The sequence below is a fragment of the Dipteris shenzhenensis genome, chromosome 16 (assembly GCF_047967505.1).
Source record: "Dipteris shenzhenensis isolate YYH24624 ecotype China chromosome 16, Dip_SZ_1.0, whole genome shotgun sequence".
Lineage (NCBI taxonomy): Eukaryota > Viridiplantae > Streptophyta > Polypodiopsida > Gleicheniales > Dipteridaceae > Dipteris > Dipteris shenzhenensis.
The window spans coordinates 18974645-19002033 of NC_141611.1; the positions used below are offsets into that span (position 1 = coordinate 18974645).

The 27389-nt window shown below is 48.3% G+C and overlaps 1 protein-coding gene across 5 annotated transcripts in view; it reads right to left on the reverse strand.

Moving 5' to 3' along the window:
- LOC147892651 (Tetratricopeptide repeat (TPR)-like superfamily protein) overlaps positions 1-27389 on the reverse strand; it is a 173031-nt gene that overhangs the window by 127898 nt on the left and 17744 nt on the right. For all 5 annotated transcript variants that reach the window (XM_087387653.1, XM_087387650.1, XM_087387651.1 and 2 more), the window contains one exon: positions 15418-15599. In XM_087387653.1, coding sequence (XP_087243779.1) covers positions 15418-15599 — 182 coding nt within the window. The remainder of the gene's footprint in view (positions 1-15417; positions 15600-27389) is intronic.

The window sequence follows — 27389 nt, forward strand, 5'->3', positions numbered from 1 at the left end:
ACATGGTCAACATGTGGTCAACAGATGTCGTCATGTGGTCAACGCCTGTCGACAGGTGGTCGTGTGATAAGGTAACACTCACTTCAAGACTTCCTAAAAGAAGCTGTCGAGATAGAACGGTCACAGTTAAGCTTTGCCTCCTCAACGAATACGACCACCCAACTCCCAAGAGAGGAGGGATCATCCGCATGGCAGCAACTCAAGAAGGAGTTAGAAGAAATCAAAGAAGGCCTGAAAGATAGAATAAAGGTGGATGGCCAATCGTCCTTTGAGGCCCAAATTCGAAGTGGCCTTTGGTGCACCGAATGCAAGGGTTCTAACCATGGTTACTGGGAGTGCCCCTCCAAGCGAAAGGTACCGACTTCTACCTCATTTTGTACATTTTGTGAGATCCATGGACATGATGCCTCTGAGTGTAGGTACCTCAAAGGATTAAGGAAGCTTCTTCTAGAGTATACCTCGGGGGAACCTCTAGTTGCTGCAGTCAACAGAACGGTACCATAACTTCTGGTCCAGCAGAAGGATCTCCTGCTCCCCCTCTTGCACGAGCATCTGAGCCACCTCCTCCACCTCCATTGCTTCCGACTCCCCCTTTGCTCCAAGCTCCTGCCCCCAATTCAATTGGTTCCCCTTATTTCTATCCTTGAATTCGACATTGTGGTGAGGGCTGGGAGACTGCATCAACCTGCAGACCACTTGTCCAGGTTACATTCCGAGGAACCAGCCAGTGGTATCACCGATGACTTACCCGATGCGGGCTTGTTCGGAATAACGGCACTACCTGATGAATGCCTATTTGCGGTGGATTGCTTCCCACCATGGTATGCCAACATAGTACACCTCTTGTCTACAGGTGGCTTTCCTCCAGGATTAACTCCAACAGAGAAACGCAAACGGATCCTTCAAGCTGCTCCTTTTAAGTTGATTGCAGGTCAATTGTACAAGCTCGGGAAGGTCTTGAGACGGTGTGTGCTTCCGCATGAGACACAATCCATTCTTAAAGAGGCACATGCTGGCATAGGTGGAGGGCATATGGCCTCAGATGCTACTGCTCGTAAGATCATGCGAGCAGGGTTCTGGTGGCCCAAGCTCTTCCGCGACTGCTTCCAAATCCCACAAGCGTTCCATTGTGCAGGCTTCAAGGTTGTCATTTTTGTCTGGAAGAATCCTGTGAGTGTCAAGATGAAATTCATAAGGCATAGCGGCCTCCAATCCATAGACCAGCTTGAAGGGTGAATACCCAGTACTCGCCTTGTAAGCCGTTCGATAGGCGAATAAAGCAGTTGGAAGTATGTCGTCCCAATCGGCTAAAGAATTTAGGCAAAGTCGATGCACGATCCCGCACATTGTGCGATTTGAGCTCTCAGCTAGACCATTGGCACGTGGGTAACAGGGAGATGAAAATTTGTGAACTATTTATAGCAGGTGAACTAGTGCAGCAATGGTGTCATTTATGAAGTGACACACTCTATCACTTATCAACTCAACAGGACAACCAAACCGAGAGATGATCTGGTCATATAGAAATGTGGCTACTACCTGGGCTGTACAGTTCTTGACTGCCTTGGCTACAACCCATTTGGTTCCATAGTCGGTGGCAAGCAGAGCATACTTGTTCCCTCGACGTGTGGCAGGAGAGATGGGTCCAATGAAATCCAATCCCCAGCGATAGAAGGGAGGCACCGGAGTGAATGGTTTGAGAGGGAGGTACTCACGCCTTGTAGGCTTGGGGCCCGCTCGTTGACATGAATCACATCTGGTCACATGATGGCAGAGCATCGACGTGAAGCAGTTTTCGCTCAAGAAGTTTGGCAGAAGCGACAAAAAGCTTGGCATGACCGGAACCTCAGAAAAAGAAATTTCAAAGTCGGAGATTTAGTACTCTTGTATTCCAGTAAGTTTCTCAAACACAAACCTAAGTTTGTGAGTGGTTGGACGGGTCCATTTTTCATTGCCAAGCTTATCCCAAGTGGCGGAGTCTACTTGGCCACTTTGGAAGGCAAACTCCTACCTGCACCAGTGAATGGGTCACGCATCAAGAGGTACCATGATCAATGAGAAAACACCCTCCTAGTCCTTCTCCTTCCTGGTGACATCTTCTCCCTCTGAGTGAGGGCCACTTTCTCTTTCTACAAGGGTCCTCCTCTCTGCCCCTAGTGCCACTTTCTCTCTCTACATGGCTCCTCCTCTCTCCCCTTGGTGCCAATTTTTCTCTCTAAATGGGTCCTCTTTCCACCCGAGTGTCACTTTCTCTCTCTAAGTGAGCCCTCCATTTTTCACCTCGAGCCACTTTCTCTCTCTAAGTGTGACCACCTTTTTTTCATCCCGTGCCACTATCTCTCTCTAAATGACCACCCTTAAAATGCGGCCTCCCTTTTTCACTCTGTGTCACTTTCTCTCTCTAACTACGGCCTCCCCTTTTCATCCTGTTTTACAAACTCCTTCTCCTTCTACCTTCTCTCCAACTTCCACCTCCCTCTTACAAACACCTTCTCTTTCCACCCTCTGTCCAACTTCTACCTCTCTCTTACAAAAACCTTCTCTTTCCACCCTCTGTCCAACTTCTACCTCTCTTACAAAACCCTTCTCTTTCCACCCCCTGTCCAACCCCTACCTCTCTCCTACAAAACCCTTCTCTTTCCACCCTCTGTCCAACTCCCTACCTCTCTCTTACAAACACCTTCTCTTTCCACCCTCTGTCCAACTTCCACCTCCCTCTTACAAACACCTTCTCTTTCCACCCTTTGTCCAACTTCCACCTCCCTCTTACAAACACCTTCTCTTTCCACCCTCTGTCCAACTCCCCACCTCTCTCTTACAAACACCTTCTCTTTCCATCCTCTGTCCAACTTCTACCTCTCTCTTACAAACACCTTCTCTTTCCACCCTCTGTCCAACTTCCACCTCCCTCTTACAAACACCTTCTCTTTCCACCCTCTGTCCAACTCCCCACCTCTCTCTTACAAACACCTTCTCTTTCCACCCTCTGTCCAACTTCCACCTCCCTCTTACAAACACCTTCTCTTTCCACCCTTTGTCCAACTTCCACCTCCCTCTTACAAACACCTTCTCTTTCCACCCTTTGTCCAACTTCTACCTCTCTCTTACAAAAACCTTCTCTTTCCACCCTCTGTCCAACTCCTACCTCCCTCTTACAAACACCTTCTCTTTCCACCCTCTGTCCAACTCCTACCTCTCTCTTACAAACACCTTCTCTTTCCACCCTTTGTACAGCCCCCCCCCTCTCTCCCTTTACCCACCACCCTTCCCCCCTCCTCCTCTCCTACGCAACAGGCCCCCCCTCTTCCCCTCTACCCACCACCCTTCCCCCCTCCTCCTCTCCTACTTCCCCCCTCCTCCTCTCCTACGCAACAGGCCCCCCCCTCGTCCCCTTTACCCACCACCCTTCCCCCCTCCTCCTCTCCTACGCAACAGGCCCCCCCCTCTTCCCCTTTACCCACCACCCTTCCCCCCTCCTCCCCCTCCCCCTCTCCTGCGCAACAGGCCCCCCCCCTCTCCCCCTTTACCCACCACCCTTCCCCTCCCCCTCTCCTGCGCAACAGCCCCCTCCCCCTCTCCTGCGCAGCCCCCCCACCCTCTATCTGTCTACGTCCCCCTCTCTGGAGCAACTCTCCCCCCTTCTCCTCCCTACACCCTCTGCATCACCCTCTCTCCCCTCCTTGCTCCAGCCCCCCTCCTCCCCCCTCGTCACCCCTCCTTCCCTATCAGTCTACATCCGTCCTTTTGCTCTCCCTCTCCACCGACACTCCTTCCTCACTCTTTTCCTCTCCATCGAAGCATGGGCCTGCACTGGTGGCTCTGCTAAGGAATTCTCTCGTAGCAGATTCCGGGCTCCTCCCTTATTAACCTCGACATCAACACCTCCTCCTCCCTCCTTGCCTCTCCAGACCTCGACATCGACACCCCCTCCGTACTCTTTTCCTCTTCATACGACGCCATCGTTCATGCCTACCCGTGCCCCTCGCCACAAGTACAAACCCAGATTACCCCGCGATACTTTATTCGTTGACTTCCATCGGGCTCGGGCAGGCCACAAAATAGGATCGGGACCATCTTCCATGGCATCACTTGGCAAACACACCACTGATGACCTAGGTGCCGGGTCTACACCACAGAGCACTTCAAAACGACCTCGAGCAGCTGCAGATTCACCTCCCTCCAACAGGATCACTATCATATCGGATGAGGAGCTATCCCCCTTTTCGAGTTCCTCTGATTCAGATCATGGAGGCTCTGACTATCTACCTCCCACAGGTACAATCAAAACACCATCCAAGGCATCCAGTGGGCACAGTGGTCACAGTAACGGTGGCGGTGATTTGGCCCCACAAAGTACAGCTTGTGATCTTCCACCCCCAGCTTCATCCTCCTCGATCATTCGGGTGGTTTTCAAACCTTTCCTCGATCCCACACTCAAGCTGTCTAGCATCTTGTCACCTGATGAGATAGCCCGCATGTCTCTCATGGAGTTTGATGATGTCACACTTCCCCAGGTGGACGTCCAAATGTGTACTGCGTTCATTCAGTCTTATGACTTTGCAATAGACACATTCGGATTCTTGAATTCCCGTCACATGTTCACTCCTAGTCTCGTATCCACATATCTCCGTCTTCCCACACTTCCCTTTTTGCCACCTCACACCGGCTCACCCACATTCCTATCCTTCTTGTCTACCTGTAAAACTCATCGCAGAGGACATGAGTGCAAGAAGGTTCTCGACGGAAACAGCAGAGAGGCGCTTCTAGCGAGGTATTTGTTCACGCACTTCTACTCTGCCCCAGGCCACTTCTTCATCACCAAGGCGATCCATTCTGCCTTAGACTCCATTCTCTCGGTCACTCCCTATGATTTCGCCTCACTCTTCTACTCTGCCTTTCGTAACACAGTTCGCAAGCGTCGGGGCACATATACCTGTACTTGTGGGCCCCACCTCACCTTCTAACTTCATCAGTGGAAGGCCAACCCTCCTTCCATTGTCACAGGTCGCCTCCCTTCATCATCTCTCTCCCCTCCTGTCACCCCCTCTTCGACATCGTTCACTGTCACTTCCAGTGTTCCTTCCTCCGGGACTGCCTCTTCTCCTCTTTCGCTCAGGAGGACACCGCGGCGAGCGCCACCTCATGAAGTCTGCACCGGAGCTTCTTCAGTATATTCTATTACCGGTGCCACAGGGTTACCATCCGTGACATGTCTTGTATCTCCATCAGTCGTGCCCGTGCCAGGACTTGCCTCTCCATCAGTCACACTTGTCTAGGCTTCTCCAGCGATCTCCAGACTTTCAATGGGAGGGATTGCTCTAGGTACACCTCTTGTTGTACCAGTGACGACGACTGTTGTACCCGGGACTTCCTCGACAGGTGTATTGTTACGAAGGACTGCAGCTGTTTCGTCTTCACTCCCTACCACTTTCACCGATGCAGTCATCACCACAGTTCAGGCGACCTCTGACCATGTTTTGGACCAGGTGTTGGACCTGAATCTTAGCCTGGGACCCGACTCCCACTCCCACGGGCTTTCTCAGGAGATGTCATCCCAGGGTGTACTTCACATTTCGGCCTCCCCAGGCAGAGACAGGAGCAGAGACCGGAGTGGGAGCCCCTCTCGAGGAGATGCTCCATCGGCCACTTCAGCATCAGAGGAGGTATTTGAGGGAGGGATTATGCCCCAATCTGTGGATTGCCCACCCCTTCATGAGAATGATATGTTCACAGCTTACATAGCTGCTTCCTCGGGCCCACCTCTTTCAAATATTTCCCTGGTGGAAAAACAGAATGAAGATTACAGCCAACTACGATCTGTCCTTCACAAAGAACGCTCACCAGTATGTGGGGAAGAGGAGGATCTCAATCAAATCTTCACCATTCCCTTGCAGGACTGCCTCGCACAGAACAAAAAGATCTCCAGGGCCCCGACATGTTTTGTGCACTTGGACAAATTGGCACCTACAGGAAACCTGTCAACCGAGGAAGAGGGAGCTCTCCCTGACATGTTTGAGGAATTGGGGGACGTCATTAATCTGGCAGACAGGATGAATTACAGCGACAGGTATGCGTGGATGAAAAGGTCCCTGCATCTTGCTCAACGTATCATGGACGACACCTTCATGCAGCTTGGGACAGTGGTCTTCAATTCCACAGGTTATGCTCATAAGCTCCTCTCTCAACAGCAACATTTGAAGTTAGAATTCGAGAGAGCACAGGCAGCCCAGGAGCGCGCCACTAGCGTGACACTTCGACAACAGGAGGAAAGGTGGCAGAAAGAGAAGGACTCAGCAATACATGAGCGTGACATCGCTTGGAATATTCAGAAGGCTGCCCTTGAGGATCGCCTCCATAATCACAGGCAGGAATGGGAAGCAGAAATGACAACTCTACGCAGCCAACATGCCGCAGCTCTGGCAACTTTGCACAGCCAGCATGTCACAGAGGTGACCAGATTTCACCAGGAGATTACACAGTTAAAAGAGTCTTTGTCTTCCTCCGAGATTGCCAAAGAAAAATCAGAATCCAGAGTGACTGAATTGGAAAAGAAGCGTTCATCCATGGAGGAAGAATTCACAGATCTTCGGATGCAGTTGGCCACCCTCCAGACTTCCCAGTCCACTTGCAAGAGCAAAAGGATCATTACTACCGGCGATACCACCGATATAAAGACAAGTATGAAAATCTGAGAAATGTGATGGACACGCTTGAGTGTGAGGAGGAAGCACCCCATCCACAGATACATATGACTGAGCTAGAGCAAAGGGATGCGCAAAAGGCCACAGAGCCAAATACGAAGGCGGAAGAGGAGAAGGCAGAGGAACAGGCTGCTGATTACCACCCTCAGTAATCTCATACAAGGGTTGATACATGGGTGTTGGTGTTTGGGTTTTTTTTTTTTTTTTTTTTGCACTGTTAGATTTTGCCAAGCTGTTTGGCCCTCACTGTACATATCAGTGTTTTACCTCAAGATGTACTCAGTTTTTTTTGCAATTTTCCATGCTGTCCCTTATCATGCAGCAGTTTATTTTTCACGTTTCAACTTAATACAAATCTTGGATTACTCCCACGGCCAACAACATGGTCTGTACTATTTCCTTTTCCTACTCCATCACCATATCAATGGTTTGTAAGCTCATTTTTATTTTTCTTTGACGGATTCGTCCTCCATTTCTATTCACCGGGACGGTGAATGATCGTGGCGGGGGAAACTGTTACCTTATCACACGACCACATGTCGACAGGCGTTGACCACATGACGACATCTGTTGACCACATGACGACATCTATGGACCACATGTTGACCATGTGTCAACACAAGTTAGCCACGCGATCACACGGGTTCATCCAGGAGTACTATCCGAGGCTGTCAACCACAGGTCGACACATGTCAACCACAGGTCAACCAGGAGTATCGTGTCCAAAGTGATCTCATCAAGAGCTGCGCACATGGAGAGTGAGCTTAGCACATGGAGCAGTCAGGAGTATTTATATTTACACAGTGGTTCAGTGATACAGTGGTGCACTGGTGCGGTGAACCAGCTCACCTGCATATGGAGAATTTACACCATCAGGCTGGCGAGTCAGGGAGTCAGGAAGTCGCCGAAGCCATCAAGAGGTGCGGTGAACCAGCTCACCTGCACATGGAGAATTTACACCATCAGGCTGGCGAGTCAGGGAGTCAGGAAGTTGCCGAAGCCATCAAGAGAGCCAACGGCGCAACGGCTATCCTCAACAGCTAAGGAGATAAGAGGATGACCAATGGGAAGAAAGGAGGGGATTCTTAGCGAAGAAGGGACCCTCCAAGGCGGGGGATGAGGATGAAGGAGAAGAGAGAGAGAGAAAAAGGAGACATTCGGCATTCAGAGGGAGCGAAAGAGAGGAGAGTGAGGAGAGATAGAGGCTAGAGCTACGAGCTCACCAAGGAGAGAATGTGGAGAGACTTGTGTGTACCCTTTGTCTACTATGGGGATAGACCTGTGTATTCTTGTGATTTGCGACTTGTGTATTCTTGTGACTTGCGACTTGTGACCTGGGGACACGTCCAGTGATATGTACATTGGCCAACTCGGTCACTTTCTCATCTCTCTTGTCTCTTCCCGATATGGGGATTGTTCACCAGTGTAGGATTTTCTTATTTTACTTATGTTGTGGAGTTCACCGGTGATTGTCATTTAGCATAGTGCACTCGTACGCGAGTGCACTCGTACGGTGCACTCGTACGTCGTCGTTCACTGCAGTATAGCATACGATACTCGCACACTACTGCACGGTGCGCTCTGCACGATCCATTGCATTAGAGCATTGCAAAACTCATGCTTCTCACGCCAGTGGCCTTTGGCCTCCGGTAACACCTCCGGAAGGATAGGAACCCCTCCCCTCAAACAGTAATTAGGAAAGTAATGTAGAAATTGACAAGTGGCTTGTTGCCAAGAGGGGGAGCCTAAGAGCTCATGTAATTATAATTCACGTTTGAATTTTTTATATGAACAGCTTCTACGCTGAACTCATGTACTTGATTTCTCTCTGATGAATAAAAACCTTCAGGGGGGTCCAGCCCAACGACTGTCCTGGGCCCTAGTGTATTTGTTGAGAGCGGGAGAGAGGGAGAGAAATGAGAGTGTATCTGCTGTCTTTTACGAGGAGGATTTCATAGAAATGAGAGTGTTTCTACTGTCTTTTACGAGGAGGATTTCATTGAGCCAACAATAATATACTAATCCAAGTTGAAAGGCTTGGTCACCCAGCTGAAGATTCTTCAATGGACCCCATTGTAGTGGAGGGTTTGCCACATGGCCATAATGATGATTCAAGTCACACAAACATTATGGTAGATACATCACAACTTGGTGAAGTCGCAGCCAAGAGAATTCCCCCAATTGAGCTCAACTAATTGACAATGCCAACTTCCCCCTTTTGGGAGTTAGCCCCTTGATTATAGGAGGTTCCACAAACCTACCCTAATTGGGGGCTACCTACCATCAGATCCGACCACTTCTTTCAGATTATTTACTCCACATCCTCACCGAAGGGATCTCACAAATGCGACCTAGATCTTCAGAAATTCAGCAAACCACGTTAGAAACCTACCATCAAATCTGACCACTTCCTTCAAATGAAATGGAGATTATTGTTTACAGCCTCACTGGAGGAATCTCACAGATGGGGCCTTGATCTTCACGTATTCAGCAAACCTTTATTGCTAGCTTGTAGGGGTTGGAGAGACAAATGGTGACAGCCTATGAAGGGGTTCTTGCCCACCTTGGAGAGCCTATATCAGTGATCCCGCACTTCAGCAGAAGGGTTCAAAAAAGAAGTAAAGATCCTACTACAGAGATGAGTCATTTGATGTATACAATCCTCTCTGTTCAGCTAGCTTGCTGCCCATTGTAGACTTCTAGCTTGTATTGAGGGCATCTTCCCTCTATTTCCTTTTCTTGAGTAACAGAGTCACATTTTTGGTCCATGTTTGTGTTCCATCAGTTGGTTTGAGTTCTTGAAGGTAAATCTGAGTGAGTGTTTTAGTTAGAGTACACATCAAGAACGTCAAAACAAAAAGACTTTTGCTCCCATAGCTGAGATGAGCTCCAAGATGAGCTCCATCAGATCAGTCATTGGAAGCTCATATCACAAATAGCCACCAAAAATGATGTCAAGTATGCATTCATGACTCAGATCTGTAAAAGGATTGTTAGAAATATTTATAATTCCTAAGGTAGCGACCAATGTTATTACACTATATAAGGTGCTAGGGGCACTATTTCCCTTTATTAAGTTTTTCTACCCCCAACCTCAGTTAGAGGTTGAAATTGTGGGTGAGCTAGTCACCACACAACTTATGACCCCAGTTAGGGTTCATTCTAGGGTTTGGTCTCTATGAAAACCCTAGCTTTGTAGTTCATTTGTGTCGCTGCAATTTCATTCCAGCTTGCTTCAGCTCCATTCTCTCATGTTTTTCACTTCCATTTCCAACTTTGGTATCAGAGCAGGTTCCTCCTCACTCCCATACCACTCCTCATGCCACCCCCGATCCATGAAAAAAGAACTTGGCCAATACAGCTCGTTTTTGTTGGCAGCCACCTCCTACATGCTCTCTTGCTTGGTCACCACTTCTGGAGAAGTTCTACTGCTGTTTTGGACTTGGGCGACCAGTTTTTGGAGGGTTTTTTGCTCATTTCGACTTGGTTTGGACCAGCCACCACCTCCTACTACAAGTCCAAGGCTGGGCGCCTCTTTTTGAGCACTTTGACAGCATCTTCTGGGCTGCGCAACCTCATTTTGGACCCATTTTTTATAAAACGGCCAGCTGTATCTATTTTTTTATTGGGATTGTTGCTGGTTTTTTAACACAGCACTCATTCCTAGCCTGACCGCCTATTTCTTGAGGGGTGGACACGCTTTTCGAGGTGTTTTCCAGGACTGTTTTGCTGTTTAAAAGCTTTTCCATCACTCTCAGGACTACTTTGGGGCGGGCTTCTAGAGATATCTCCTTGCTGTTTTGAACCAGTTTTGCTGTTTAAAAGCTTTTCCATCACTCTCAGGACTACTTTGGGGCGGGCTTCTAGAGATATCTCCTTGCTGTTTTGAACCGGTTTAAAGCAGTATTGTGCAAGGAAAACCCATATTTTGTTTGGTAGCACTCTTGCTGCAGGAGGAGCGACGCAAAAGAATATGGCTTCACATTCTTATAATTGAGAGCATGCTTTTCAACAAAGGATAAGGGCAAAAAGAAAGTTCAGCCAAGTATTGCCTCTAGCAGTGGTTCTGCACATGCACATGTAGGTGGGAAAGAATAAATGATGCCTCAAAGCCTTTCAAGAAAGGCAAGGGCCATTATTACAAAAAGCCTGGTCATCACATCAGTGAATGCCCCAACCGGCTTGCAAAAGTGAAGACGAAAGAGTTTGATATAGAAATTTCAAGCTCAGCTCATCATGCAGGTCCCGATGGTACTTCTACTCATTTGGTTGAGCATGATTGGGCCTTCTTTACTTGCAGCTATGATGTTTCTTAGGAGTCATGTATTTCAGTGTGAATGAGACGGCTCAGACATGGTACTTTGATAGTGGTGCTTCCCGCCATTTCTTTGATAAGTTATCCAATGCACCGGTTGGCAAGTCAGATTCTTGTGCCAACAATTCTTCTTATCCAATTAAAGGGTTTGGAGAACTTTGACTCACAGCCGTGGATGGTTCATATTTCCCTGAGATTAAGAAGAATTTACTTTCTATCACATCTTTCTCTCGAAGAGGTTCCCAGGTTATCTTTGAGGATGACAGATGTATGATTCGTGACAATGAGAGAAAGAGTAGGCCTTGGTTTTCACCGATACATTATGTCATGGGTTATTTCAGCTTGATGCCTATGAGAAATGAGGATACAACCTTTGTGACTTCTACCTCTGCCATGCTGGATGCAAAGTTATGGCATGCCAAGTTTGGGCATGTAAATTATTGCAGCCTTATGTTATTGCAAAAGTTTAATATGGTTGATGCATTGCCTTGTTTGGAGACTCCTCCAAACAAAATATGTGAGGCCTGTATTTTGGGTAAAATGCATTGTTTCCCTTCCCCAAGGATGGTGCAGTCCGGGCTACATGAAAATTACAGCTCTTCCATCTTGTGGACCCGTCACCCATGCGCACTTTGTCTCTTGGAGGTCATCTTCATTATGTTGCATTCACATATGACTTCACATGTTTTTACTTGGGTCTTTGCTCTAAAGCAAAAGTTTGAACTTTGCAATGTCATCAAACGATTTGTGGCCTTGGCTGAAAATCAATTTGTTGCAGACCCTCCATTCAGATCGACGCGGGGAATATTTATCCAAGGCATTGCAATATTTTTTTCCTTAGAAAGGTATTAAACATCAATTTACGGCAAGGTATACTATGTTAGAAATGAACCTATACGGAGGGTATCCCGCAGCGGAAGACTTAAGAGCGTCCCGGAATTACATGCGAAGAGTTTAACTACAGAATCTAAAATTTATTTCCTTATGTCTACTTCACAGCCATGAGAGACAGAAAATAGACTGTGAACAAAGAGAGATAGAATCCAAAAATGCATATTTTCGTGCACAACAAAACACAATACAAAAGAGAGATCCAGAGTCCCACCAAACCGTGGTCCTCTGATCTTACCAAAAGTTCTCCTACTATCACCTTGGCACCTCTAGATCCTTGAACCCGCGTGCTCCTCTCTGAGCTTTTGTAGACACTCCATCCCTGATCCCTGTACCATACTTCCCTGGAAGAAAGCCTAGGGTACAACCCCTTGCTGAACTAAGTCTATAGCTCCTCAACCCCAAATTCACCTCTTGGATGTAGGCCCTCATGGTGTTGCTCTGCTGCTCCTTTTTACTCCCTGAGGTGCTGCACTAATGGATACCAAGTGAGGCCCGAATGCCTCCTTTCTATAAGGTTAAATGTCCCTCCGACCCAGCAGCCCCCTACTAGCCAAACGCTGCACTAATGGATACCAAGTGAGGCCCAAATGCCTCCTTTCTATAAGGTTAAAAGTCCCTCAAACTGGCCGACCCAGCGGCCCCCTACTAGCCGACCCAATAGTCTGTCCAACTGACCCGCATGTCCTCAATTTGAGGCCCTTTGCTGGCCCACTTGACAACATGGCATCTAGCCACTGGCCCAGGCTGTTCCAGCCCATGATAGGGGCCCATCTTTCGCCCAAAATTGCCCCAAGCAAGGCACAATGAGGCCCTTCTGATTCCGCATAGTTTCCTAGCCTGTTCCAAGCGCAAAACAGCCTCCATCACTTCCGTACATGCTGATGTAGGCACCAATATCAGTGCTAACGTGTAAGATATATTTATATTTCCTAAGGCAGTGGCCAATGTTATGTAATAAGGGGCTAGGGGTCTTTTTCCCTTTATTAAGGTTTTTTATCCCTAGCCTCAGTTAGAGGTTGAGTTTGTAAGTGAGTTAGTCACCACACAACTTATGACCCCAGTTAGGGTTCATTCTAGGGTTTTGTCTCTATGGCTACCCTAGCTTTGTAATTCATTTGTATTGCTGCAATTTCATTCCGCTTGCTTCAGCCCCCTTCTCTCGCATTCTTTCACTTCATTTCCAACAAGGATGTCTATGATGAGGAACCACCAAGCCTTGAAGACACAAGACTAGAGAATGGTACTCAAAATTGCAAAAGACACTCTACAAATTAGCACACACCAAGAGCATGTCACCAAAACCTATGCCGAAGGAAAAGAATCGATCATCATGCTACCTACCTCCAATACCCAACAAATTTGTTAGAAACATGATGTGAGCAAGTGATGCTCAAATGAAGACATAATGAAGGCTTTCGTTCATTCATCAAGTATGACGAGATAAGTGAAGTACAAGCCTTATATAGCCTACTCACTCACCCACTTGCACTGAGTGCATATGGGATAAGTCCCATCGTGACACGTGGCACTCACACATGACTCACACAATTACTAGTACTAGATCTCCTAGTACTACACACCAACACATCACATCAACACACTCTTTGGCTATGATATCTCCAACAAAATTGAAGGTGTGACTGCAAATCCTCTCACACAAGGAGTGGCTAAGAAAGGCTTAGCTTGGATTGATCTTCACAACCCTCACAAAAATTGATTGCTCATAAATTTTAAAAGAATCAACTGCAACACCCGATAGCTAAGACAATGTAGTCCAACTAGAACCACACCTTAAAGCATCCGAGAAAAGAGCACTGAAGATTTACTCACAATCCACACAATCCACTCTTAAGACCATGTGCACAAACAACATCAGAGACTAGCTCAAACACAATAGGAAAAGTCCACGACAAAGGACATATTTATTTATCTGCACAAATTCAGTGGACTTCATCACTTGTTGGTTTCCCTTGGGACCTAAGAATGTAATAAATAAGCCCTCAAAGCCAGCAGCACTTTACAATGTAATAAATGAGCTGTAAAATCCAGCATAACCTTAAAATGAAATAAATGAGCCCTAAAAGCCAGCGCAACCTTAAAATGTAATAAATGAGCTCTAATTAAAAGTTTGATACTTCTTCACAGTTTAGGGAAACATAAGGGTGTCACCATTTCAGTTTGACATGCGCTTGCAAATAAAGCAGCATAAAGTGCTGTAAGTGGCCTCATGAGCAACATAAGCCAGCTTTATTTTGTTTTGATTTTTTTCATTCAAATAGGCTTCTATTAACTATCAAAGAAACAGCCCAAAGAAGAAACTCAAGGCAAAGATACATCATGCAAAGCATGAAAAGCAATGGTAATATACCACTCAAAAAGTCTAAGCTAATGAAAAACCTGAGAAGAAACAGAATTGTGGCTGAAAATCGTACCTATGATGGTCTTAGCACAGCCTCCACTCCCTAAGAAAACTCATTCTCCCGGCTGAATCAGACCTAGAACATCCCTGCATCCTCAACTAACTAGCCATCAAGGTGCATACAATATCTGTCCATATATGAGCGATGGTATGAGCTGGGTGGACCTGGGTGCCATCAATAGCATTTGTAGATCTAGATCTCCATATGTACTGGGCAGTGATGTTTGCTAAAATCGACCAACAAGTGTCCATGGATGCATGTGCAGGTCTATACTAAGAAACAGGGATGGCATGAAGGCAATAGAACTGTACACAATGGTGTTGAACCGTGATAGCCCAAGGCGAGTCCTGACTCTCAGAAAAATACCTGAGGCCCTGTTACTGAAAGCCAGGCCACTGAACCCCTAGTTACGAACAAAGTGGAGGAGGAAAATCTGCCCATAAGTTCTGCTATCCCAATCCAAATGATCTTGGCCTATCTGCACTCCCAGAGGCAGTGACCAATACACTTGCCCGCTGCTAAGCACCGTGGACAAGAAGGATCGGCCCCAAATATACTCCATTATTTTACTGCAATGCCTCCATGAAAAGAAAGCCAAAAGAAGAGAGAGACTTCTCTACTGCTGAGGGGTTGCTACAGCATCCTCCAAAATGATCTCTGCATCTCCAAGGTGATCTCAAAGCTATTTGAAATCATCAAATTTTATAATGTGCTATACCGAGGGAAGCTACTTGTTTTCATCAATGCATGCACTTTGGTGTGTCCTCTTTCATTCCTTCAGATCACAACATGGTAAAACATATATAGTGCTGATTTATAAATTCAGATGCCAAAAATGATGAGTCACATACTACAGATGACAGAATTTAAAGAACACAATTAACCAGATTTCAATAAAATTGAGCTAAAATCATCTGATCTACTCCCATCAGTTTCCCTCAGCACAGCATACACATACAAGAACAAAGACAAATGCAACTTATATCTAAAACTTCCGTCTTCACAATTCCAGCCAGAACAACAATCAAAGTTGAGTTCTTCTATGCATGACAAAAGTGCATTATGCTCCTCTAATCGCGAGTAATACCTTGGCATTCCCTGTTGTCCAACACATCCTCAGTACTTCATTGCAGTCTGAGACTGTAACACTCTTTAAATTGAACAGAGAAGGGATGTGGTGCAATGCCACACCTTCCTGCCTGGATTCTATTGCTTCGCAAATTTTCGATTTGACTGTATTTTTGTGATCAAGCTCCACCAAATTCTCTCCTTTCACAAAAAACAGAACGGTAAATCATAGATCATAGTGAATTGAGTTGCTCAATTAAAAAATCTCAATGACAATATCTATTGAAAGTGCCTTTTATAATATATTAATATAGTGACGAGGGTTAAATTCCATGGTTGAAGGTGGAAGGCAACGGAGTAAAGGATCAACAAGGGGATATAATAGACATGAGGTATGCATAAAAGGAGAAAAGGGTTAGACACATGCTGCATTCTGCTGCCAAAGGTAAGAACATACTGAAGTCAAGTACTAGCCAAAGTATGTGTGTACATTATTGGACGAGTCAGCCAATTACTAGAATAACTTGTTGACAACTGGTTACTGGATGCACGTGATATGTCTTGTTGAAGAAAAAAATGGAGCTGAAATAGAAAGTTGCATTTGTAGAGTGGAAGATCCGTAGGTGGAGTCCAGTGGTTGGAGAGTGAAAGACTTCCATCACTAGTGGAATGCTTCCCCTCCCAGCTCACACAAGAGAGGAACAAGGGTTATTGGTAATTAATATGAATGAATCACAAGATGGTTCGGGAGGATGAGTCTACAAATGGACACATTACCTCCCTTTCAGGAACAACCGCAATGCAATGATCATGTGTCTACTAAGGAAGCAAAGGAACCGATTGAATCAGATAACTTCACATACAAACCTCTTAATCTTTAATCAAGCCTGCAATGCTTTGCTACGAAGCATGAATCCCACAAAGATCATCCCTTTCCCTAAATGGAGAGCGGTTTCTTTACACACATAACAAAGATGACCCTAGGCCACCTAAGGTCTTCTGCCATGGACTACAAATCGAGACACAATGGAAGACTCTCCCACTAGACTAGAGGATATGCTTGGCACGGAACTGGCAGGGGGTTGAGATACAAGACCATTGACTCTTCGGATGCCTTCCCTACTACAAGATCAGAGGGCCATACCATTGCCTCTTCTGAAAATATTCTCATGATGATTTTCAGGCTTTTGGTCTCAAAGGGTTTTTTAGCCTTCCATAGATGTCACTAAATCTCTCTCACTTGCTCACCCCTCCACTCAGCCCCCCCGCTCACCACTCGCTCACCCCCCCGCTCACCCCCCCTCGCACTTGCAGCCCCAACCCCCCCCCTTTTTTTTTTCTTTTTTTTTTGTTTTCTTTCCGCAGCCCCAACACCCCCCCTTTTTTTTTTTTTTTTTGGTTAATATAAATTTAAAAAACCCCAACTTTTCTTTTTAATTTTAAAATCTCTCCTCTCTGTCTCTCTCTCTCTCTCTCTCTCTCTCTCTCTCTCTCTCTCTCTCTCATCGCGCATTGGCAGCGCTCGCCATCTCCCGCTTTTCAATGTTGCCGGTTTCCCGTAATTAAACATGGCCGACACCGTTGAGCATGTTACAGAAGCAGCAACAGCAGCAACATCAATGGCCGCCACGACCGATATGCTGTACTATAGTAGAAGAGGACTTGCATCTTCTTCAAAGGACAGCGCAGTGCCCGCACTTGCCGCACTCCCAGTCGCAGGTACACAGGTTTCAGCTCCACTATCTCATCTTCCGCCCAGCGCAGTGCCCGCACTTTCCGCACTCCCGGTCGCAAGTACACCGGTTTCAGCTCCATTATCTCATCTTCCGCCCATAGCTATTTTGTACCCGCAGTTTTTTTCACCCCTCCCCTCTCAGGTTCCTTCTTCTCCTACCCCTTCTCCACCCTTTTTGCTCCCCCTCTCACAGCCCTCTATCACCTCTTCCCCCCCTTTGTTGCCTATTTTACCTACTTTGCCAGAGGCTCCCTCCTCCTCATCCTCTCTACAGACTTTACCCATCCCCTCCTCTCCATCCCCGGTACCCGCTTTCTCTCCCCCTTTCCAGCCTTCTCCTTCATCCCCGCTACCCACCTTACCGGTTTCCCCCCTTTCTCCCTTTCTTTCTCCTTCCATGCCTTGCACTGTTTGTCCTTGCCGCCACATCCTACCAGAGCTTCAGCACTTTGAGACCCACCTCCGAGCTGCCCTTCAGATGCTTCACAGGAAGGACGAGACCATTGCTCTACTTACAGCTCAGGTTGCATCTCTTGCTGATCGAGTGACACAGGAGATCTTGTCTATTAGGACAGATCTTCAGGTCTTACAGGCGACTCATAGGACTCTTGCTGGAGAGATTCATGGACACACAGAGCGAGTGCAGCAGATCGAGACTCGCGTTCAGCACATAGACACATCTCCCACTACAGCAGTAGCAGCGGTTGAGGAGCGTTTGACCTCCCTTCAGACAGAGGTCCAGAGAGCCACAGAGTGGGTGGATGTCGTCCGCCGTCAGCCATCACAGCCTCAGAGATCGACTGTATCAGCTACATTGGCCGAGTCACAGCAGAGGGCCACAAAGGCCCTCAACATTCGCATTCGTGGTATCTTGCCCTCGACGACAGAGTCCACGATGACACAGGCTGTGACCTTTGTCTCTCAGACACTGGGAGTACAGGATCATGGCATAGTAGGATCATATAGAGTCGGGAGGGATCGTACTAGAGAGCAGCCCCTCATTATCAGATTCAGAGATGCCCAGGCACGTCTAGCTGCCCTCAGGAGGAGAGGGACACTCAGAGACCACCCACAGATTTCCATGGACGAGGATCTGACTCAGATACAGGTTGAGGAGCGCAAGGCGCTCATGCCTCAAAGAGATGCAGCCCGAGCTCAGGGCAAGTGGGCAGTGATCAGGGATGGCAGACTCATCACAGGCACCTTGAGGCGTGCTCCCACAGTGCTTAGAGATGGCAGACCAGCAGATATAGCCCCACCTCCACCTCCTGCTGCGACCGCTTGACGGGACAGGGCCCATGGGACACACCACCCGTCAGATAGTCTACGCATCGCTATATGGAACTGCAATGGTTCTTTTACAGCACAGCCTACGGGGGGCATTTTTTGGGAGAGAGATCATCTTTTTCACGGAGACACACGAGAGTCCAGAGAGACCTTTGCCACGAGTGACAGGGTATACATGGAGATCTGCCTTCAGGCAGCACACTCGAACATTTGGAGTGAGAGGATCTGGAGGAGTGGCCATTTTGTACAGAGAGCATCTCGATCGGATCATCACAGTGGAGAGAGCGGACTCACATGCCCGATTCTTGTGGGTACGCATCCGCCGCAGAGCCCCTCAGCGAGATCTTTTTATTGCAGTTTGCTACTTCCCCCCGGCGCAGTCGATCTATTCTTCCACTGGACCAAGCCAGTCCATATTTGAGGATCTCTCAGCGGACATTGCAGATTTTTCACATCGCGGAGAAGTCATCCTTTTAGGAGACTTCAACGCGAGGACCTCAGACAGACAAGCCCTCACTTATGACTTCATGGAGGATCCGGTCATACTCCCAGCATTTCACGATGATAGCCTCTGTCGGACTTCATCACTGCACAGTACAGCCCACAGATCAGGGACGTCAGTTACTGGAGCTCCTCACCTCGCACAGTATGGTCATTTATAACGGCTTGTCCAGGTGGCCACAGTCTTCCATGCCTACATTCTCTTCTGCTTCTGGGCGTGGTACTAGCGTGATCGACTACATCATAGGTCCCCCGACTCTAGTCCCTTCCATCCATAGCCTTACTGTTAGCCCCTTTATGCCCTCTGCCGACCATGCACTCATCCACTTTACTTTGACTCATGTCTCCCATGACCCACCCCCCCTCGTTATCATGACCGCCAACCCTATTACGAGGTTCATTTCGACCACCAGTTCGATGATGTATATAGCCAGAACCTCAGCCGCCTACTCCGTCCTCATCTATTAGATGCTCTACCATCCACGCAGGACCGGTGGGAACTTGTACATACTTCACTCGTTTCTGCCGCTCACATGTCGTTCCCTGCCACATGTCATTCGTCTAGTCCCCCACCGGTTGGTCTTGTTCCTTGCAACGGTTGGAATGACGAGGAGTGTAAGGAACTCCGCTGGAAACTTCACCTTGAGACCAAGGAGAAGTCTCCCCTCCTTGCCGAAACCAAGAGAGACTACAAGTGGTTGGTTAGGCGCAAGAAACGCCAATTTCTAGCCCGGAATGAGGAGGAGCTGAGAAGCTTGCTTTTCAGCTGTGACTCCACGGAATTCTGGAGAAAATTCCTCCACTCGAAGTCTCAGAGCCCCCTCACAGATCCACGTGTCTGGTCTGCATACACTTCAGCTCTATACGATGTTCCAGATCAGCCAGCCATTGATTTATCCCATTCCCCTAGGCCAGCTTCATCTAGTCTCTTCACACCAGAGAGTGTCCGTGCAGCAGTCCACCGATTGAAGAACGGGAGAGCTAAGGATCATGATGGATTGCAAGCGGAGTATGTAATCCATGGGATTGATGCCTTAGATTTTGTTCTTTCCCGTCTCTTCAATGAGTCTGTTTGTACAAGCCTACCACAGTCCTGGTTAGGCAATACCATAGTACCTATCCACAAGTCGGGGGACCCTATGGAGCTGTCGAATTACAGGACCATCATGATTGGCCACGTTATGGCCAAGATCTATGCATCAGTTTTGGAAAGCCGTATAAATGACCATGCCGAGACGACAGGACTCAGAGCCAAAGGGCAGGCTGGATTTCGCAGGGATCATTCGACACTTGACCACATCCTCACACTCAGGGCACTGGTAGAGGAGGCAAAGTCACGAAGGCAACGGCTTTATTGTTGCTTCGTGGACTTCAGGAAGGCATTTGACACAGTTCCGCGATTCAGATTGTTTCAGAGGATTCGCCAGATGGGCTTCAGTGGAGAGATACAATGGGCTATCATGGCTTTGTATGAGAGGGTCACTGGTCGGGTTCGGACACGTGAGGGGCTCTCAGAGGAGGTATGCAGCACGATTGGGGTGAAGCAGGGTTGCCCGCTCTCTCCTACTCTCTTTGGATTATATATTGATGAGCTAGAGATGTTTGTACAGATGACAGGCGGTGTGGGCTCTACTCTCTCAGGATCCTCCATTCCTATCCTCCTGTATGCGGACGATGTGGTTCTCATTTCCTCTACTGCTCAGGGCCTCCAGGCACATATTGAGGCACTCCACAGGTTTTGCCCAGGGGGTTGACCGTAAACCTTGGCAAGACCAAGGTTATGGTTTTCAACACCTCTGATCGTATTTACAGCACGGATGAGTTTTGCTTCACTTATGACGGACAGCCCATTGAGCTTGTTAGAGAGTACACTTATTTGGGGGCAGTTTTTAGGGGACCGGTTTTCACCATGACATATGCAGCACGAGATAGGATTAGTAAAGGGTATGCTTCGTTGGCTCATCTTGAGCGTCAGTGTTTTCAGTCCCACTTTCAGCATCCCGATACGAAATCCTTGCTTTTTGATACATTGGTGAGACCAGTTGTGATGTATGCAGCTCCTTTCTGGGCAGGAGACCTCGGCGCTGCAGATTGGAGACGAGTAGAGAGGTTACAGATCATCATGTTCTCTCGGCTCATTAGGGCCAAGGCTACAGTTCCGCACGAGATCATGCTAGCAGAGTTTGGAGCTACTCCCCTTGCATTGGATGCAGTGTTTCAGTCGGTCATGTATTTGCACAGGGTTAGGGAGTTTGGAGACTCAGCAGCAGGCAGAGCTCGATTGCCATGGTTAGCACTTGCATCTTCTATGGAGTTGGCACGATCTGGGGCCCGATACTGCTGGTACTTCAGACTCACTAGGTGGCTTACATCTCTTGGACTAGACATGGATAGACTGCCTCCCTTCCGATACAGCATAGATGCCCCTCATCTCGAGTTGACTCGCCACGAGCTTAGCCAGGTCACGAGAGCAGACTTGCTGCAGCTTCATACGTATCGCACTTGGATTTATCCCACGCAGCTTCCGACGAAGATGGCCACATATCGTGACCACTTCCTTCGGATCTCAGAGGATGGATTTGTCATTCCACCAGGCTATACAGGTATCCACATGTCCCACTCACTGAGGATTGCCCTTGGCCAGCTTAGAGTCTCTTCGCATCAGCTCGAGATAGAGGCTGGTAGGATGCGACGCATGGAGGATGGACGGCGACCAGGCTGAGAGACCAGGATCTGCCCTTGTTGCACCATGGGAGAGGTGGAGTCAGAGGAGCACTTCATTTGTAGATGCCCGCTATATTATGAGCTCAGAGGTAGATTCCACTGTCTCTTCACGGATGGCTTTGGACCTCTCTCACGAGTGATGGACTACGAGGATCAGCATTGCCTAGCTCTTTATGTCAGGGAGGCCACTATGCTTCGACGAGACTACCTCAGAGACCATCAGCACAGACCGGAGCGTGATAGAGCCCAGCCTGATAGAGCTCAGGCACACACTATACCAGAGGACAGAGACCAGGAGGAGCACGAGGAGGTCAGAGCTCACACAGGACACATGCCTCCACCCTGTGGATGAACATATGAGATGGTTTGTAGACGCCGCAGGATCTTGTTACATGGGGGACGTACTCGCCGCTTCATCTCCAGACGATCCAGGATGATGGCAGCTTTTCGGAGGAGACTTACTCATGGAGATCTCGCCCCACCAGCCGCTCACCTCACCTTTGCTCAGATTTGTACTCTCATAGCAGGAGGCAGAGTCGATGGACAGGATTTCCAGTATTATTTTGGTTCTCAGACTCCGTGACACCTGGACTTGTATCTTTGCATTGGCATATTGTACTCATCCCCCCATTTTGCACCCAGGGGCGGTTTCCTTGCATCTAGTTTACTTTGTATTTAGGCTCAGATTTGACATTATGTACTTTCACTTGCATTGTATTGCATAGCACTTAGATGATATTCGACGATGCCTCTTCTTTGTGGCACGTTGATTTTGTGCTATCTTGTATGCAGAGTTCTTGATGTCCCATGGGCCCATTTTGGCCTTTAGTGGACAATAATACACTTTCTTTCTTTCTTTCTCTCTCTCTCTCTCTCTCTCTCTCTCTCTCTCTCTCTCTCTCTCTCTCTCCAAGAGGCAAGATCAAGATCCCAGAAAGTCTATGCTTGCTTTTTAGACTTTTGGAACGCCTTCACACAGTCGCACGATCTCGCATGATTAGGCGACTTTAGGAGATGCAGATCCCAGGAGCCATGATTTGGGGGGTGATGAGTCTGCAGTCGAAGGAAGAGTACACGACTTTAGGAGATGCAAATCCCAGAAGTCATGATTTGGGGGGTGATGAGTATGTATGAGTCAGTCAGAGGAAGAGTACATGGCCCTGGAGGCCTATTAGACGGGGTCGAGAGTACAATAGGAGTGAAGCAAGGATACCCCATCACCAACACTATTTGGGCTCTATATTAATGAGATCGTGACTTTCATTGACCGCCTAGGAGGTGAGGGATCGCTGCCACCTGATTTGATGATATATTGTTGTATGCAGATGACATAGTCCTTCTATCCTCTTCAGCAGCACCGACACATGATAGGACAGGACCTGATAGGAGCTTTGCGTGCATAGTTTCAGTTTATCAGCCATTTCTTGGAGGTGTGAAAGACAGCTCTAGTTCTCCTCATGGGGAAGTAGTCTCATGCTGATTTCAGTTTCTTTGATCTCATAGGCATTCTTGGCCTTTAGCCAGAGTCCTCTCTCTCTCTCTCTCTCTCTCTCTCTCTCTCTCTCTCTCTCTCTCATTTGGGGAGTGATGAGCCTATATGAGTCCGTAAGGGGACGAGTTCGTGCCCAAGGAGGCCTATCAAACTGGGTGGAGAGCACGATTGGGGTGAAGCAGGGGTGCCCCCTCTCACCGACTCTCTTCGCGCTTTACATTGATGAGATCACATCCTTCATAGACCGCCTGGGAGGCGAGGGATCACCGCTGGTGGATTTGTTGGTACCGATACTATTATATGCGGATGACATAGTCCTTTTGTCGTCTTCAGCAGAGGGGTTACAAAAAAATCTGGAGGCTCTCGAGGTGTTCTCCACAAAGAGAGACCTGACAGTTAACCTTGGGAAGACCAAGGTCATGATCTTCAACACCTCATACCCAGTGCTCCATCGACATAGCTTCACATACCGTGGTCAGCCAGTAGAGATTGTGCAGTCCTACACATACTTGGGTGCAGTTTTCACAAGGCCAATTTTCACGATGATCCATGCAGCTCGAGCACGACTCACACGAGGACACGGTGCTTTGGCCCGACTAGAGCGACAATGTTTTCAAATGCACTTCCACGACCCACAGACGAAGTGCTGGCTTTTTGACACTCTAGTGAGGCCAACCGCCATGTATGCAACACCTTTCTGGGGGTGTGACCTTTCAGCAGCAGAGTGGAGGAGATTTGAGCGGCTACAGGTAATGATGGGATCTAGGATGATTCGCAATAAGCCCTCATTCCCTCATCAGATAGTACAGACAGAGTTTGATATGACCCCTCCAGGTCGATGCCACCTTTCAGACAGTGACATTCCTCCATAGAGTCTGGGACCTGCCTCGTGAGAGACTACCGAGACTGGCATTAGAGTCCTCTATTCGACTTGCAGAGAGTGGATTTGATACAGCATGGTATGCACGTGTCTCTACATGGTTTGCCAGCCGAGGCATTCAGATGGACAGGCTCCCCCCTTTTCAGTATAGCATGGATGCACCTCCTGAGCTGATTCCACGAGATGAGATTAACCGCATCATATGGCTAGACCTCCTCCAGCTTCACACATTTCGGACTTGGGGGGGGACCAGGAGTTCCCCACCAAGACCCAGCTCTACTATGACCATTTCCCGAGAGTATCAGAGGATGGTCTCATTATCAAACCCCAGTATCTTGAGGATAGAGCAGTCTCACACGCACTAAGGATTGCCATTGGACAGATGCGAGTCTCCTCCCATCAGCTGAGGATTGAGGCAGGGAGAGCTGCAGGCATACACAGAGATCAGCCGACTTGTAGGTTATGCATGATGGGTCAGGTCGAGACCGAGGAGCACTTTCTCTAAGTGTGCCCAGCTTACTATGAGATCCGAGGGCGCTACCATTGCCTCTTTCAGGAGGGACACAGTTTCGGACCACTCTCACGACTGATCCACTTCCAGGACCAGGTCTGTGTTGGACTCTACTTGATGGAGATGCGGCAACACAAGGAGACACTACTGCGGCAGATCAAAGAGCAGCAGGATGTGACCACCACCACGCCACAGGACATTGAAGTAGAGACAAGTCAATGACTTCTACGCATTTGAGTGAGCTCCAGGCACTCGAGGGTGGAGGAGCAGCAGCTAGCTGACATGAGAGAGAGATGGATCAGTAGAGGGAGCCGGCATGACACCACTACTAGACGAGGGACACGAGGATCTCACATACGATAGGAGACCAGAGCATGCACAATTGAGGTTCAACCTATCTCAGTTCTCCTCAAAGGCGACTGACAGAGACGTGGCATCACAGTTGACATAGCCCATCGGATCCAGAGATCGAGGAGACCACACCCTCCACCACAGCGTCAGACAGCTCGACAGATGCAGATACGTGAGCTCTTTGCGTCACATCAAAGAGCTATCCCGGAGCCTGGATACATGGAGCCGGATCACATTCTTGGAGCATTAGCTATGAGTGCCTGACGCCCTCATGCCTCACTCTTGTTGCACACTACTTGGCTATTCTGACTTGATATGTTGTACTGCATTAGTATTTCAGTTTGTGGGTTTTTCTAGTACTCAGCGAGGGCCATAGTGAGCCCTTCGCTCTAGCCCACAGTGGCTTGTATGAGTTTACATTGATTTCCGCACTTTTGTCCCCATAGGCCCGCGAGGCCTCCCGCGGACGTTAATCTCTCTCTCATGGCACTTTATGAGCGAGTTTCAAGCAGAGTCCGAACAGGATCTGGATCAACAGACGAGATCATGAGCACTATCGGGGTCAAACAAGGATGCCCATTATCACCTACCTTGTTTGGCCTCTACATCGACGAGCTCAAGACAATGATGCAGGCACAGGGTGGGGTAGGCTGCTCTCTCGCAGGCACGCTGATCCGGATATTACTTTATGCAGATGACGTGGCTCTCTTGTCTTCCTCAGCAGAGGGGCTCCAGAGACACCTTGACGCACTACAGTCCTTTTGTGAGTCTAATGATTTGAAGGTCAACTTGGGTAAAACCAAGGTTATGATCTTCAATACATCTCGAGTCTTCATGCGCAATGAGCATTTCACATTTGATGAGTCCCATGTTGAGGTGGTTTCATCATACACTTATCTGGGGGTCATCTTTTTTGGACCCACCTTCACCATGAGACCCGCAATGCAGGCGCGCCTGAGCAGAGGATATGCTTCATTGGCTAGACTAGAGAGACAGTGCTTCCGCTTCATTTTCAGGATCCACGGACCAAAGGGTTGCTTTTTGACTCCTTGGTCCGCCCTGCAGGGACGTATGGCAGCCCATGCTGGGGGCCAGATTTGTCGGATATAGAGTGGGCTAGGGTGGAGCGGCTACAGGTTCTCATGTTATCACGGATGATCCGTGGTAAGCCATCTGTCCCTCACCAGCTCATTCGGGCAGAGTTTGGGTCACCTCCATTATAGCTAGATGCTACATTTCAGGTCATTACATATCTGTACCGAGTCAGGGAGTATGGGGATTACGCATCCGGGCGTAGTAGGCTACCATGGCTAGCACTGTCCTCTTCTATGGCACTTGCAGCAGGGGGAGATTAGAGGTGTTGGTATGCATGCACAGAGAGATGGTTTGCAGGACTAGGGCTCCACATGGATAGACTACCTCCTTTCCAGTACAGCATGGACGCTCCTTTCTCTCCCCTCCTATCACACGAGGTCAACCAGGTTATCCGTGAGGATCTACTACAGCTACACACATTCCGGACTTGGTTGGGCCCGCCTGAGAGTGATCTTCCAGTGAAGATGAGCTTCTACAAAGATCACTTCCTACATATCACAGTGGAGGGTTTCATTGATCCACCAGGATACACGCAGATTCACCTACCCCACTCACTGAGGATCTCCCTTGGGCAGTTCCGGGTCTCTTCACACAGACTTTGTATCGAGAGCGGCCGAGCAGAGCGGTTACCTAGGGAGAGGCACATATGCACAGTGTGTGACATGCAGGAGGTTGAGACAGAGGAGCACTTTATCTTCAGGTGTCCTGTTGACTATGAGATCTGAGGGCGTTTCTACTGCCTCTTCAGAGATTGTTATGGGATGTTGGCACATGTCCTCTCCTACCCAGACCAGCGATGCTTGGCTGGTTTCATTCATGAGATGCTCAGACACCGCGATAGGATACTCTGAGCACGGAGACAGGAGCAGCCTTCTCCTTCGACTGATACCTCTCAGAGCTCTATGACGGAGTTCTTTCAGCCAGATCACATAGACTCCCTCGAGGCGAGACCCCGACATGACCGTGACCCGGAGCCTGTGACCCGACAGCTCAAACAAAGGGTTGACTCACAGATCACACTTGGGGACATCCCCTCCTTGTTTAGAGTCGGAGCCCGACCGACGGGGGTCACAGTGGCCTTGGTTGGACGCAGAGCTACGACCAGGAGACGTACTAGGACTGCACCCTTGAGAGGGCGACAGCGTTCTATTGCTGACCTCATGCCTCCACTTCCACAGCCTCATACATCCCGATGTCCTGTTGCTGACGATGATGATGATGATGATGATGATGGTGATTATGGTGATGCCGATGATGATGCTGAGATGGATATATATATAGTCGGGATATGACTATGTTGTACTTAGGACTTAGTACTGCCATTTTGCTTTTTTTTGCATTCTGCATTGGTATGGATGCTCGTTTAGTAGCTCCACTACCACAGCTCATTGTATCTGGTTTTTCAGTCTCATAGA